This window comes from Aethalodelphis obliquidens, unplaced genomic scaffold, assembly GCF_003676395.1.
Source record: "Aethalodelphis obliquidens isolate GAN/ISIS:26980383/991018 unplaced genomic scaffold, ASM367639v1 scaffold131, whole genome shotgun sequence".
NCBI classification, from domain to species: Eukaryota; Metazoa; Chordata; class Mammalia; order Artiodactyla; family Delphinidae; genus Aethalodelphis; species Aethalodelphis obliquidens.
This window is the reverse complement of record NW_020838075.1, coordinates 774,020-789,845: the sequence shown is the minus strand read 5'-3', so window position 1 is coordinate 789,845 and position 15,826 is coordinate 774,020. Positions and strand designations below refer to the sequence as shown.

At 46.6% G+C, this 15,826-nt stretch overlaps 1 protein-coding gene across 2 annotated transcripts; it reads left to right on the top strand.

Annotated features, from left to right (window-relative positions):
- The first annotated feature begins 10,569 nt into the window (after positions 1–10,569).
- Positions 10,570–14,821, top strand: MUC21 (mucin 21, cell surface associated). 2 transcript variants are annotated; one of them, XM_027099508.1, is made up of 4 exons: positions 10,570–10,697; positions 10,786–10,909; positions 12,965–13,321; positions 13,637–14,821. In XM_027099508.1, exons 2-4 carry the CDS (start codon positions 10,846–10,848, stop codon positions 14,050–14,052), a joined length of 837 nt encoding a protein of 278 aa, XP_026955309.1. In that variant the 5' UTR covers positions 10,570–10,697; positions 10,786–10,845; the 3' UTR covers positions 14,053–14,821. The 2 variants fall into 2 exon arrangements, with proteins under 2 accessions (XP_026955309.1, XP_026955310.1); XM_027099509.1 differs by having other exon boundaries at positions 10,586–10,909; positions 13,637–14,040; positions 14,394–14,821.
- The last annotated feature ends 1,005 nt before the right edge of the window (positions 14,822–15,826 follow it).

Here is a 15,826-nt window from a genome sequence, read left to right as displayed (position 1 = left end):
CCCAGCCCTGGGCTGGGAGGGTCCTGAGGCCTGAGGGGCTCTCTGAATCTTCCACTGCAGATCTGCTCTGCTAAGGGCAGAATTGTAGCGTGAGTGCCAGAAAGGAGGCAAGCCAGGTGCCAGAGGGACCCCAGACTTAGGTCCCTGGAGAGAGCCTTGAGGCAGAGAAGGACACCTGGGCTCTGGAAGAGGGCTGGAGTGCCATAGGACACAGGAGGAAGCTGCCCGGCTTTTAGTCTCTGGGCAGATGGTGACGCAGCATGTGGCAGCTGCCATGACAGGAGAGTCACTTGCTCCGGGAGGAAAGCAGATACCCCCTAACCCCAGCCTCTAACCATGAATTTCCCCAGCCTGGACCCTAATTAAAAAACCAAAACAAAATGAAGCAAAACATCCAACTCGACCAAAGCCTCCCTGCCAAGGCACCAAAAGGGAGCACTGGGGGTCAAAGAGCGTGTGCTTGGGGGAGTGGGGGAGGTTCTACACCTCCCCAAAGCAAACGGGGACAGCAGGTGCCATGGGCCCCAGGGCACGGCCCTGAATGTCTCCCTTCCCACTTCTCTCTCCCGGGCTAGTGATCACTTTGACACCTAAGGGGAAATCCTTTAACAAGCTCTGGAGCTGGGCTCTCATTAGGAAAAATTACTTAATGAGTGAGTGGCAAGGCAGGGAATGCTCCCCGGCCACCTTCCCGGGGAAGAGAGAGCACGTCCTAGCAGCAGGCACCCAAGATCCCTAGGGCTAGAGCAGGCTCCAGGTGCGAGAGCAGAGGGGAAGCCTGAGCAGGGCGGCCCGGGGCCGGGCAGCGGGGGCTCTGGGTTCCCCAGTCCGCGGCCCTCCTTCCCTGGAGGCTCCACTTGACCTGTGGCTCCTGAATCTCACTCCCTAACAGAGCGGAGTCTGGCGGAGGGCGACAGTAGGCTCATCTGAGCATCCCACCAGGTCCCCACGTCCCCCCGAGGAGCGGCCCACCTGGGCCCCGGCCGATGCCCTCCTCCCACCCTGAAGCCACTCTGATGCGGGGGCGGAGTTTTGGGCGAGTCCCCCGTCCTGGCCTCAGCCACAGTCTCTGAGAGCATCACAACCTCCACGATAACATCCGTGCCCACAACACCCTCTACTTTGATCTCTGAGTCCACCGAGGCCTCCACCAAAGCGTCTGAGACTACCCGTCCTCAGCAATTGCATATGTGTCCACCACAGCGTCCACCACCGGCTCTAGGAGTACGACAACGTCTTCTGAGACCACCATGGTCTCCACCACCAACTCTGAGACCAGGACAGCTGCCAGCACAGCCTAGCCTCTGATACCACAACAGTCTCCACTAAAATCTCTATGACAGCTACAGCTCTGTGCCCTCCACAGCTACCACAGTGCCCGCTGAGACCACCACAGCCTCTGATAGCACCTCAGCCTCCATGATGACATCTGTGCCCACCACAGTCTCCACCAATGAAACCACCACAGGCTTTGAGACCACTCACCATAGCTTCTACCACAGCCTCAGGAACCACTGTGGAGTCTGTGCCCACCAAAGCCTCTGAAACTACTGTGGCCTCAACGTACCGACCCCTGGTCCAGGGGATGCAAACGGTAATTCACAAGACAGCTCTGGCCTGTTACCTGTCTTTCCAAATAAAGTGCTGTTGGAACACAGTCACACCTGTTTGTTTACATCTATAGCTGCTTTCCAGGTACTTTGCGTAACTGTAACAGAGACTGTGACCAAACAGCTTAAAATTTTACCACCTGGCCCTTTACAGGAAAAGTTTGCCAATCCTTGCTCTAGTCCAAGACCAAACTATTTTTGTTTCATACTCTGGCACTTGCTCTGAATAAAACCACCTCTGCACTTGCCATCAGCAGTCGTACTGGAACTGATTCTACCCACTTTGTTCTGAGCCACCCTCTGCTATTCCAGTGACGGACACTGTTCTTGTATCAGTGTAGCCACGTCTCATCTAAACACAACCATTGCTGGCAACAGCACCATCTCTACTGCCTCTCCTGTCCTCCCACCTTGTCTGAGTCCCCCGCCCCCACCCCGCCTCCGTCCCTGGGGTCGCCAGCCTCTTCACGTGGGTCATCTGTTCCGAGCACACTCAGCTCGACTTTGTTGATCACCACGATTGTGTTAGCTTATGTCACCTCTGCTCCAAGCCATGAGCACTGCCTCATCCATGGAAAAACCTTATTCTGTCATCTCTTCCTCCAGCACCATCCTTATACCCAGTGACTACATCACAAGACTGTCAGACCCTATTCCTTTCATCCCAACCCACGCTCTTCTCTGTGGGTGACCACTTCCATAATTGAATAGATCTCCCACGTCCACATGCGTCATGGTCCCATTTCCTCAATCTTCTGCTTCCACCATCAACAGCACCATCCATGCACGTATTCTACCTCCTCTTCTGTAAGACACTCACCTTTATTCTGGGGACCGTGGCCTCAGGCAAATCACTTTCTACCATCTCTCATCCCACCACAACACCTCTCCTCAAACCACCAGCACCAGAGATGTGTTAGATCAACCCCTCTGCTCTAAGGACACCTGCCTCCCTGTTAATTATCTCCACTACCAATGCATCATATCGTGTGACATGTTTCCTAGACACTAGGATCACTGGTACCAAACCAACTACCCCCATCTCTGTCTCCACAGCTCCTGGAACGGACTCCACATCCCCTGCTGCCAGGAATACTGTCCCTGGGAGAGCCCCAAATACCTCTGCCCTGGGCACATCCATTATTGGCACATCATCCACCACATCAGTGCCAGGTACTAGGACCACCAGGACAGGATCTACCCATGAGCCAACCACCACTCCTGGAACCAGCACCATCTCCCGTAAAACAAGCCCAGTCTCCATGGGCACCAGCACAGTTAGCGTGAGCCACTCACCAGCACATGCGATTAAACCAAGTGGATATTTGCAGCTCTGAGGCGTCATCCTCATCTCTTGGGCTGCAGTCATGGTTGGCGTTGGACTGTTAGTAGACTGAGTTTTGCCTGGTGAGCTACTGTACATGGAGATGGGGGGAACCCACCTAGAAGATGGATCATGAATGGGAATAGAATAATGGGAGTGGGACCAGCAAGATATTCAGAACGAGAAAGCAGTCAGTGCGTGGCGAGTCACACATATGCTAACCCAATCGACATAAGAGCAGCAGGAGTAAAGTCGTAGTCTCACAAAGTCAGATTTATTGGCTTGTTGCACCAAAGGAGACTGTACACTAGAGGGACTAAGGAGCTTCTTACCAACTAAGGAAAAGAGTCATTACAGTATTGAGGGAAGCGTGGAGTTTGGGCGAAAGTTAAATGAAGCAGAGTTTTAATAAGCTCAGAACAAAGCAGGGCTGTGTGTACAAGGATCCACAGCAGCTCTAGACTGTGACGTGGACCTGGTTTCCTTGGAAAGTACAAAGTTACAAGAGATGTGGAATGTTATTCAGAAACTCATCTGCCTCTGGGTAGGAAATCCAGGCTGCTTCTCTGTGCCAAAGTAACTTAGATTCTCCAGACAAGAATGGGATATTTCCTTCTTACTGATATAATTTCAAACAGCAAATTTGCTATAGTCTATTATTTTAGAGAACCAAATTTTTCACTGACGAAATCACTGGAAGTGAGTAAGTCACTCAACGAAGGGGGCTGTTTTGATGTTTTACGGCTGCAGCGTGTCCTTGGGGAAAATATTCTTCCCAGTAATCTTTGCATCTGGTTTGATCCACATTGTTATATCCCAGCCTGGTGAACAGCAGGGTAGATTGTTACTTTCTCAGTCTGATTTTTACTTTCTCACATACCATAATACAAAGATCGCGAGAGGGAGCAAAACAGAAAATATAAACAATAGATTATATAGCAAGAAATGGAAAAAAAAGAAAACAAATGTGAAGTGGGGGCCCAAGAGAGAGGTAAATGTATGGGTCTATGTGGTGTGGATAGAGGCAAGGATAAGGGAAAGCATATCTATTATAAAATAGCTGGAACTATATAGCACCAGAAAAAGGATCCCTAGAAAGTGATGATCATTCGGGCCCCCAACAGATTTTTCACGATCATAGATATTACCACATGCTACTTCCTGGGGTGAGAGTACGGGGCTCTTTCCCCCTCTTTTTATGATTTTACCCAAGTGAAAAGAAATTCACTTTTGTAGGTACCCCTTAGCACAGCTCAGATAGGCTGGCCATTTCAAAATACCCGACTACGCAGTAAGGGAGGATAACAAGAAAATACCCTTAGCAAGGACAGAAGCCCCAGAAACTCCTGCCCTTGAGTAGGCGAGGCTTCTGATGCTCTGAGAGCTCGCCTGTTTCAAGGCCTAAAGCCCCCCGCAGTTCTCTGGGGACAGGGGAGGGGTGACAGCCACATGCCAGCAGCAGACTTCATTTCTGCATTCTATTCTACATCCTGGTCTTAATCTCCGATTCTAATATATCTTTTTTGTTCTATTTTTAAAACATATACTTATACTTTCCCATTTTGGCAGTATGCATTCCAGAAGTGGTCTTCAGCATGTGTAGGATGAGCCCAAGTAAATACACAATAAATCAATGAAAAATTCACACACGAGCCACAAACGGCTGGCATAATTTGTTTGTTTGTTTGTTGCGGTACGCGGGCCTCTCACTGTTGTGGCCTCTCCCATCGCGGAGCACAGGCTCCGGACGCGCAGGCTCAGTGGCCATGGCTCACGGGCCCAGCCGCTCCGCGGCATGTGGGGTCTTCCCGGACCGGGGCACGAACCCGTGTCCCCTGCATCGGCAGGCGGACTCTCAACCACTGCGCCACCAGGGAAGCCCCATGGCTGGCATAATTTATAATCAACTTACTTGTGTTTCTTATTTCAGATCCTCTGATCCCTCCCTGTGGCAAGAACAAAATGTGACTCACCAGCCATGAACAATCCTCTAATTGTTTAAGATAAACATGTAATAATAATAACTAGCATTTTATTAACTGTTTCCTAGGTGCAAGGTCCAGAACTAAAAGTGCAAGAGAGCATTGTTTCTCCTTAACTCTGCTTAACCACCTTTGGGGCATGTACTCTTATTAGCCCATTTTACAGGCTTGGACACTGGAGTCAGAGACTGAAGTAGCTTGCTGAAGATCACAGGGTGAGGTGGTGACAGAACTGGGGCTCTAATCCAAGTCTGCTTCACAGGAGAGCCTGTTCTCTTAGCCACAGTGTTTAAAGCTGGTTCTCCAACCTCTAGTTCTTAATGGGCCTTCCTTTATCTTAAAAAAAAAAAATTTGAAGTATAACTTATAAGAAGTACACAGATCTCAAGTGTACAGCTTGATTCATTTAAAAATGTGTACACACCCAAATAACCACCATCCCGTTCAAAATATTGAACATTCCTATCATCTGAGTAGTTTCTGGTGTCCCCTCCCTGTCAATACCTGCCCAGCCAAAGGTAACTACTATTCTGACTTCTATTTTATGAACTTTCATAAGTTTCTTGTTTTTACCTTTCCTCATAGACATGCAACTTTCTTGGCTGATTAACTCAATGAAAGACTCCCTATTTCTGGGAGACTCTACTCTAGGTACAGGATGCGGATTTGCCAACGTACAGAGCAATGATCGTAGCAGTCACGTAGAGAGTATGCAAGTGCAATAATCAGGAAGTCTGTTTTCTCAGAGAAGTGAATAAATAAATAAATGAGAGGAAGAGAGACACACACAGAGAATGGACGAAAAGCGAAATTTTGTGATTTTTGACAATCCAAGTTTTAATGATCTGAAAGAAAAGGATTTAACTCTAAAAATATATTTTTTTCTCTTTTAGAATGACTTTTCTTTTCCCCTGATAAACAGAGCCATTTATAACCTCCATGGTCTGGACCTGGACTCAGGATTGGGCTCTGGAATGTTCTATAGCCTAGAAAATGAACTGGTTCATGGAGGAGCATATGGCTCTGGACACAGGGTAGGCCGTGGAGTGCACCATGAATTAAGCCACAGCCAAGGGGGTGGTTACGGCATGAATCCTGGCAGGAGTCATGGACATGGAGGATGCCATGACAAGAGCCATGAAGTAGATCACAGAAGAGGCTGCCAAGGAAGACATAGAGGAAGGGGGAGTATGGACATAGACTGGATAATGCAGGGCACTCTGGCAAAGGAAATATCGCAGAAGAAGGCGATCATGGAGGAGAAGGCAGTGGCCATAAAGAGGGTCAAGATGGGCTCCCAAAAGGTCTTTAGGGAATTGGCCATGGAGATGGTCATGAGCAAGGTAGAGATCATCGAGGGTTTGACCAACAGGGCAGCCAGAAAACAGAGAGTGTTTCTGGAGGAGGCCTGCAGCCTCATCAGATTTGGACCTGAGCTCAAGTAAAGATTCTCCCTAAGCTTAACCATAGTTCAGAACCTCTTAGGAAGTCATAGTGACCAACTGCACAACAATTTCTCTTTGCTCTCCTAATGCACAAGTAATAACCTGTGCCCTTTCACTTTGGAATTCTTTTTTATTTCCTCATGACGCAGTGTGACCAGTAGGCAGAAGGAAGATATGATTACAGCCTTAAAAAGCACAGCTCATACTATTTGTGGTGGCAAGATGACTTGCTTCCTTGTTTATCTGTTTGAGCATTCTTTCCCCCCCTTTTCCCCTTTGTTACTGAGTGCTTGCTATGTGCTAAGCATTGTACTACGTAATTTTAAATGCACTATCATTTAACAATTTTGAAATTTGTAATCTTAAAACAATCTTTTGAGAATTTCTACTTTTCTGGCAACATAGTGGACAAGATGCATGAATGAAAGCATTCATGAAAGCATTCATCCTCTTAATGAAAGCAACAAAAATTACTGGATAAAATATTGAAAAAAATCTTTGTAACTATATCAATCAGCTGGGTAGATAGTATCAACTAGCTGGGTAGATAGTAGGTAATATTTAGATCAACAACCAAGAGAAGGCAGAGACTCAGAGAGGCTGAAGGAGAGCTCTGAACCAGCTGTCACACTGAGGGCATTTGCCGTATCTGGTGAATTTAAGCTTACCTTCTCACAGCCTCTTAGCACTTAGGGTACAGGAGACAAAGTCCAGGACCTGCATAAGGGGTGGAGTCTAATAGGAGACTAAAGAAAGCTGAGACCTAAAAGGGTTAAGGTTTCAGTGGTTAAACTAGAATGAAATTGTATTGCCCACCTTGCACATTGGCGACTGAGACAAATGTCTGTCTCTAAACTTGACACTGAGTGGAGGGGAGTAAAAACCTCCCTTGAGAATTTGTAATTGCATAACATTCTTCATTTGGGTTTGTAGCTTCAAATCATACAAACTAGGTAGACAGAAAGCCATCTTTGACCTACACATGTCCTCCAGGTCTCCTTCATCTTTGGGAAGATTCTCCCTCCCCACTTCTTTGTCTCTTCCAAATGCTATATGAGAAGTAAGGAGAAAATCACTGCAACGTGCTACTATTAAAATCTCAAAATACACTTGGCATCTATATATTTATGCTCTTCCTTTGTCCTTTATTGTTGCATGCTTATTATGCACCAAACACTGTGCTGTGCCTTTAAATACACGATCATTTATTTCTCAGAACAATCCAATGAGGACTTAAATTTCTGGCTCTATAATGGGCTAGGTGTCTTAAAATATGCTGAAAAACTAAAAATGGTGTACTAAAAATTCTTCTTAAAAGTATCATTGATTCAGCAGGACAGTAAGGAATGCTAAAAGTAAAGACTAAGTTAAGGTAGGAACTTAAGGAGGTAAGAGTACTCAAGCCAACTTTTGCCCAACCAGTGAATTTAAGCTTCAGGTAGCACAACCTCAGTCAGACCAACCCAGGTGAGGACTCTTGTAGTAGACCTTCACATAAATCTGAAACCTTCAGGGAGAGTGTAAACTAAAACCAAACCCACCCCGGGACTTCCCTGCTGGTACAGTGGCTAAGATTCCACGCTCCCAATACAGGGGGCCCAGGTTCAATCCCTGGTCAGGGAACTAGATCCCAAGTGCCGCAACTAAAGATTCTGCATATCACAATTAAAGATCCTGCATGCCGCAACGAAGATCCCGCGTGCTGCAACTAAGACCTGGCGCAGCCAAATAAATATTAAAAAACACAAACAAAAACAAACCCACCCCTCCTCTAAGGAAATGCAAGCAAAATTGCCTGTCTCTAAACTCAGTGCAAGGGAAGGGAGGATGGGGGAAGTACCTCTTGAGAAATAACTTGTAACCACAATACTTTACATGGTTTGCAGCCCAAAATCATGTAACCTAGGTAATTCAAAAGAGCTCAAGCCTATAATTTAATTTAAAGGAATCTACAAGTGGTATTGCCTCCCTATGCTTGGCAAAAACATGCAAATTCACTGTGGAAGATCAGAACTCACCTTGGGTTTCAAAGGACTTATATAGATAACAACCCAAGAAAAATAAATTTACAGTCATAAATCTCAAATCACAAATGAGGCACCATGAGTGAAAGCCAGCAAGAAACAAAACAAAACAAATAGACAACAGGATCAGATCCGCAAAAACTATAGATATTGTCATAGCTTTATGGTTGTCTACTAATATCCATTATCCATCTTTGAAAATAGAACTCTCAAGTTTTAGTTGAGCACATGTCCACCCAGCAAAGGACTATATTTCCCAGTCTCTCTTGCAGCTTACTGTAGCTGTGTGACTATATTCTTATGGTGTGTTAGCAGATAGCAATAACTTCTCATGAAGTTAAAAAACAAGATAGAATTAACATACTTGATAACGTTAGGGTTTGAGCTGGGAGACAGGTAATAAGAATGAAAGAGTTCCAAGGTCCTTGTATTGTTTTGAAGGAGCATAAAGATATTAATTACATTTAGACTGATAAGTATGCATGTAAAATTTTTTTAGGATATCTCTAAAAGGTGAAATCTGGATTTGAATTCAGGACCTCTGCCTCCAATTAATTCTAGAGGGAAGAAAAGTTTTCTTTCTTAGAGTGCTATTGGCTTTACAGCCACAGATTAGGATTGCTGGGAGTTCAAGACCCCATCTGTCACTGACTGGCCCCTCACACCTCAACCTCAGGAACCACCCATTGCAGCCGCTAGGCATGTAAGCCTTTCTTAGCACACTCTGTCCCTCCGGACTCTCAGACTGACTTATTCCAAGCTCCGTCATGCCTCCAGCCACCTCCTGCTTGCAGCTTCTTTCTAGCAGGTCTTACATGTCGGGGATACCCATTCACCTATAAATAAACTACCTGAGATGTCGTTTCTTCCACGAAGCTTCTCCTCATTGACAGGGAATGGAGACAGCTGACTTCGGTCATACAGACTATGCATTGGAACTCCCTTCAATCCCACTCCCCTTACCCTGGTCACAAGAAGCTTTCCCCATAAACTCCCCAACCCTCCACTCATTTGGGTCTCTTCAGTCATGCTCATTTAGCTGACTGTGTGTCCTTTCTGCTGCTATATCTGCATCCAGACCCAACTCGAAGTTCCTAGAGGACTTGGACTAAGTATCTCCCTCCCCCAACAGACCTGAAGTCTCCTAATGTGGTGCCCGTGGTATACCTTGCTGAGAGATGTTTCATTAAGGCTGATGAGAGGGAACATCTGAAGGATCTCAGGGAAGAAAAGGTCCTATGAATTACTCCGAAAACAAACAAGACAGGAATCCCTATGGTTGAGAATCAAAAGGTGGCCCTTGTGGGAGTGGGGGAGGGAAGGATTGGGACTTTGGGATTAGCAGATGCAAACTATTATATATAAGATGGATAAACAACAAAGTCCTACTGTATAGCACAGGGAACTATATTCAATATCCTGTGATAAACCATAATGGAAAAGAATATAAAAAAGAATATATATATAACTGAATCACTTTGCTGTGCAGCAGAAAGGAACACAACATTGTAAATCAAGTATACTTCAATAAAATTTTTTAAAAGGGGGGCCCTATACCCCCGCTTTACCTGCTATGAGTGTGACAGGTGGCTTGTTCCTGCATATTCAACACTCTCCCCCACCCTCATCCCCCATGTGCCAGAGACCCCAAAGATGGCTACACTACCCATGGATCTCTCTTTTCCTGTTCAGTCATTGTGCATTGTTGAGTGTCTACTGCATGCTCAGCAATATACCGTCTGTCTTCTGCCCATATCCCAGGAGCCCAGATCCCTAGTTACTGCTCTCTTTGAGGTCTCTTTTTCTTTTTCTTTTTTTTTTTTTTTGATTTAAAGATGTCAGGTCCTACCCTTCAGCTCAGTCTATTAGGGCTTCTTCCATACTAAAAGCAGGCACACAGGACTTCCTGACCAGGAAACAAAGTCTTGAACTGGAACAGGTTTCTGGCCCTATTTTTGCCTCAAGGGTGGGTCTCTTCCACTCTGACAACCTTGATCCCCTTATCACATTCTACTTCCTGCTCAAACCCATCCCAGTGCCCTGCCTAGTATGATCATGTCATTCTCCTTTCTCACCTTCCTGTTGAACCCCAGTCTATTCCTTCCCAGGCTCATTATTGTTTTGTTACCTGCTCATAGTTGGCAGAAGAAGAAGGCAACTTCCCAACCCCTCCCTTTTATGAAGCTATAAAGGCTCCTGCAGCTCTTCCATGATAAAGAAAGAGGCAACAACATTGTGTGGAAGAAGCTCAAGAAGCCAGGCATCCAGTCTCCCACCCCGCTAGGCTCCAGATTCTTTCCAAGAACACATACGTAGGAGAACCAAGCTCCTGGAAGCTCCAGCCTTTACCTCTTCACCTTGAACTCTCCTTTCTCAAGAATATTGTTCTTTGCCTTCTAGGTCTTGGCCACATTTGGGATCCAAGCGTCTTTTTTACCAGCCACAAAGAGGCAGATCAAGATGCAGAAAAGAAACATTTGCCTTATGTACTGGTTGCTGTTGCATCTCCTACTTTTGGAATATGGTGAGTGCTTTTCTTTAAAGGTGGATGGTCTGTGAACTTTTGAGGGATTGTGGGAGATGATGACCGGCACTAGGAATAACTGGTTCTCTGCCATAGAGTGAGGGTCATCATTTCACCCCAATCGCTTCAGTCTAATAAGGTATCACCTGGGAGGCAGTCAGAGCACAGTGGTTAAAACTGTGGACTCTGGTCTCCAATTGCCTACGTTTGAATCATGGCTCCATCTGTTACTGGTACACTTTGGGTGAGTTAACTTCTCTGTGCCTCCATTTCTGCATCTATAAAATGGTAATAACCTGTGAGATATGGCTGGGGTTTAAATATTAATAATAAGAAGAGTTGACTGTTATTTTAAAATATCACTCTTCTATATTATAAAATCTTAATTTTTCTCGTGTCCTTAACCCCTATTCCACAATCAGCCTCAGTCAGCCTCAGGCCAAGGAGAAAAGGATTTAAGTCAAAACTAACTCCCACTCTGCTCCGCACCTCTGACACTCTATTAAACACTCCTCGGGCCGTCTCCTATTGTGCAACTAGGAAGCATGACTTCTTAGAGAATTCTTTTTCTTTTTGGGGGGCGCAGTGCCACACGGCTTGCACAATCTCAATTCCCCAACCAGGGATTGAACCCGGGCCACGACAGTGAAAGTGCCAAATCCTAGCCATTAGGCCATCAGGGTACTTCCCCGAGAATTCATCATTTTGAATCAAAATTAGCCCTCATAGAATTTTTTTTTTTTTTTTTGTGGCACGCGGGCCTCTCACTGTTGTGGTCTCTCTCGTTGCGGAGCACAGGCTCCGGACACGCAGGCTCAGCGGCCATGGCTCATGGCTCACAGGCCCAGCTGCAGCATGTGGGATCTTCCTGGACTGGGGCATGAACCCGTGTCCCCTGCATCGGCAGGCGGACTCTCAACCACGGCGCCACCAGGGAAGCCCCACCCTCATACAATTTTGACTCAACTATTCTATTCTCCAAAACTTCTCAAATCAAATCCACTCCCTCTTTCACATCACCCCTACTGTTGTTCATCTCAGTTTCTTATTTAGTTTTACTCATGATTCTAACCTTAACTCCAATTTGTACCCCATTGCAGAGTTTAGGGGGCCTTCCCCAAATAGAGCTAAATTCTAATACTATGTTAGTTCAAATAAGCTACACACGTGTGTGGTGAGGTGCTAGGCGCTCATGTCCAAATTAATAGTAAAATGAGCCACAAATGAGATAAATTTTGTTTATCTGGGGAGGCTAAGCATCTTTGTCCTTCAAGGTAGTGAGAGGCAAAAAATAGGCACAACCTTAACTCTAGCTGAGCCTTCAAGAAGGGGGAAATGCTTCCCTATACCTGTAGATCTTGGTTTGCAGACCTTAATCCTGGGAGATCTTCTATATTTAAGTTACATATAACTTGCTCTTTTCTAACCTTTGCCTTGTAATCAGGAGCCCGTGGAACTTTAATGCATATGTAATCACCCAGATACCTAGGCCTATCTCAGACTCTGATTCATTTAGTCTGGAGTTGTTTGCCTAGAAATCTTTATTTTCAACAAGGTCCCCAGATAATTCTAATATAGGTGTTTTCTGAATAACACTCAGAAATATTTTCCAAGAAAGAAGCAATACCACTTTAATAATGAATTAATCAATATACACTAGTTTCACCTGGGTTCTACAACTCCTTTATAATACTTTTTATCTGTGTTGAATATTGTACAGCAGATGATGGAATAAGCTTACTATCAGTGAAATTAGGTCATGTAACCCTGGTGTTGGGGGTGGATGTGGAGGGTGACTTAGCATGGTAGCTAAAAGTGCAGATTCGATGGCCTGGGTTCAAACTCCTGTTCTACTACTTACTAGCTGTACAAACTTGGGCAAGTGTCAACATTTCTAAGCCTCAATTTTTTCATCTTAGCTGTTGATAATAATAATATCTATTTCATTGGGCTGTAGTGAGCGTTAAATAGAATTATCCATGTAATGAGTTTAACCAACCATTGAACAGAAAGTAGATATGCTCAATATATGTCATCATCTATGATTATCATTAGGCATAACCTCCGTTAGTGGGAGCACACCTAGCCCAACTTCCAGTGAACCCACCACAGCCAACACTGGACCCAGTGCAACCTCCAGTGGGACTAGGACAGCCTCCAACACTATAGCCAGCACGACCTATGGTGGTACCAGCACAGCCACCAACTCTGGATCTCAAGTGACCTCCAGTGGATCCAGCACAACCTCCAATACTGAAACCAGCATGACCTCTGGAGGGACCAGCGCAACTTCCAATACTGGATCCAGCCTGACCTCTGGAGGAACCAGCACACCTGTCAACACTGGATCCAGCGCAACCTCTGGGGGGACCAGCACAGCCTCCAATACTGGATCCAGCCTGACCTCTGGAGGGAGCAGCGCAACCTCCAACACTGGATCCAGCACAACCCCTGGGGGGACCAGCACAGCCTCCAATACTGGATCCAGTATGACCTCTGGAGGGAGCAGCACAACCTCCAATACTGGATCTAGCCTGACCTCTGGAGGGACCAGCACACCTGTCAACACTGGATCCAGCACAACCTCCAGTGGGACTAGGACAGYCTCCAACACTATAGCCARCACGACCTATGGTGGTACCAGCACAGCCACCAACTCTGGATCCCAAGTGACCTCCAGTGGATCCAGCACAACCTCCAATACTGGATCCAGCCTGACCTCTGGAGGGAGCAGCGCAACCTCCAACACTGGATCCAGCACAACCCCTGGGGGGACCAGTACAGCCTTCAATACTGGATCCAGCGTGACCTCTGGTGAGACCAGCACACCTGCCAATATTGGTTCCAGTATGACCTCCAGTGAGACCAGCATAACCTCCAGTACTGGATCCAGCACAACCTCCAGTGGGACCACCACGGCCTCCAACACTGGACCCAGTGCAACTACAGGAGGCTCTGGTACACCCTTGACAACTGGAATAATCACAACTTCCAACAGTACTGGCACAAGTGCTGGAACTACAGTGAATGAAGGGCCCAGTGGGTCCCTGAAGCCATGGGAAATCTTCCTCATCTCTCTGGTCTCGGTTACAGTGGCTGTGGGATTCTTTGTTGGGCTCTACTTCTGTGTGGTGAGTGCCTAATATATAGGAAATTGCCTGGGGGGAAGGAATAGGGAACATAGGGAAATAAGGTATGAATAGTAGGGCCACCAAGTTAGGGATGAGTAGGGAGGAAAGAAAAATCAGGAGAAAGTTACGAAAGAGACATAGCAAGTTAGAACCAGAGAAGCCAATCAATGTGCAGAGGAAGCTATTGACTTGTGGGAAAGGGGAGCAAAAGAAGAAATAAAGACTGGTGGAAGGACTGCTGAATGAGGGAAATGGTTTAAAGGGGGAGAAGATTCCAGAAGGAGTCCCTAGTGAAGGCTTCTCGGGAGTGGAGGAGAATCCAATTCTGAAATGATTCTGCCTTCTTTTTCTAGAGAAACTCCCTGTCCCTGAGAAATGTCTTTGACACAGCTGTCTATCCACTCCATGGCCCAAACCTCGGCCCAGGCCCTGGAGGGAATCACACAGTCCACCACCGGTCTAGGTGGAGCCCTAATGGATTCTGGAGGAGACCGGTATCCTCAGTGGCCATGGAGCTGAGAGAGAGCCACAATGGGCTCTAAGTGGCTGCTGAAGCCAGAGAGCCACATTTCTCACAGAGGAAGCCAGCCTGGGGGACCAGAGATCTGAGTGTCCTTTCATTCGTCCCCAGGAGTCCCCTCCCAGCTTTGTTTGGGTCTCTGCCAGTATTGGGAAAGACACTTCCTCCCTCTCTCTTGCTTTTGCCAGACACTGGAAAGAGGAGACTCTGCTGGTCATTTAGCTAAGAAATAAACACATACAAACTGTATCACAGAGAGAACCTGTGTGTGCACACGAGTGGTGTCTGCTGCGCCGAGCTGAATTTCCCGGTTGTATGAGAGAACCCCATGCTAGAATCCACTTGGCATTCAGAATCTCCACAGTAAAATCCAGAGACGTCATCCATATCTGTCCCCTTTTTCTAATGCTTCTTGCCCCAAGCAGGAACCCTGTGCCCCCAAGAATCTCCCAGACTGAGAGGGGAATTGAATTGGGAGAGATGAGAAGGGAGGGCAGGTGCCCAGATCCTACAGGCTCATGGATTAAGCCTGTGGTAGGTAGAGATTATGTTGTAGCACATGCAGAACCCAAAGCATGACAGGAGGAGGTATGCTGTTGGGTGGGGGGATGGGCGGGGAGGGAGGTCACTCAAAGCCACAGTTTCCAGGCCGTTTACATTTGCTCTAGACCTGGGTTACTTGTAAGAATGAAGGTGTTGGTTGATAACTCTCACTCTCAGTGCTGCCTTTGGAAGCAGAGAGAAAGTGCTTCCTGTTTTTATCAAGGGAAACACTTCCTAGCCTGCTAAGATTTCCTTTCAAGAGGGTCATGGCAGAGACACCTGGGGTAAAGCCTGAGATTCTCATGAATTCCCCTCCCACAAAGGCTGCACATACCCCTTTCATGGTCTAGGATAGAAGGCTCTCTGATCTCACAGGTCTTGGAGGACAGAGGCGAGCTGCTTTGAAAGGCTGGGTTGCTCTGAATCCATGAGGCCAGTGACACGACTTCCACCGGGGACAGAGGCCTCAGGAGAGAATTAGCAGGTTGTTGGTGGGTTCACCCCAACTCACAGCAGTGGAAACTGCTCTGCCTTCCACCATTCATTGGGTTTCTCAAGTGTCAGCAAACCAGACGGTTGATCCTAGTCAGTGAGGCCATGCTGAGCCATGTACAGGCCCATCATCATCATCATCATTATCTTACCTACAGGGATCCAGCAACCGGAAAGAGAAGCTGAGTTGAACCCCCTAGAAAGTTGCCTCCCACTGGTGTGAACTGTGGA

Coding starts and splice junctions, on each gene's coding strand:
- MUC21 (XM_027099509.1), top strand. CDS start 10,846: ATGCAGAAAAGAAACATTTGCCTTATGTACTGGTTGCTGTTGCATCTC. Junction 13,322..13,636: donor ATCCAGCCTGACCTCTGGAG/GGAGCAGCGCAA, acceptor TGACCTCTGGAG/GGAGCAGCGCAACCTCCAAC. Junction 14,041..14,393: donor TTGGGCTCTACTTCTGTGTG/GTGAGTGCCTAA, acceptor TTCTTTTTCTAG/AGAAACTCCCTGTCCCTGAG.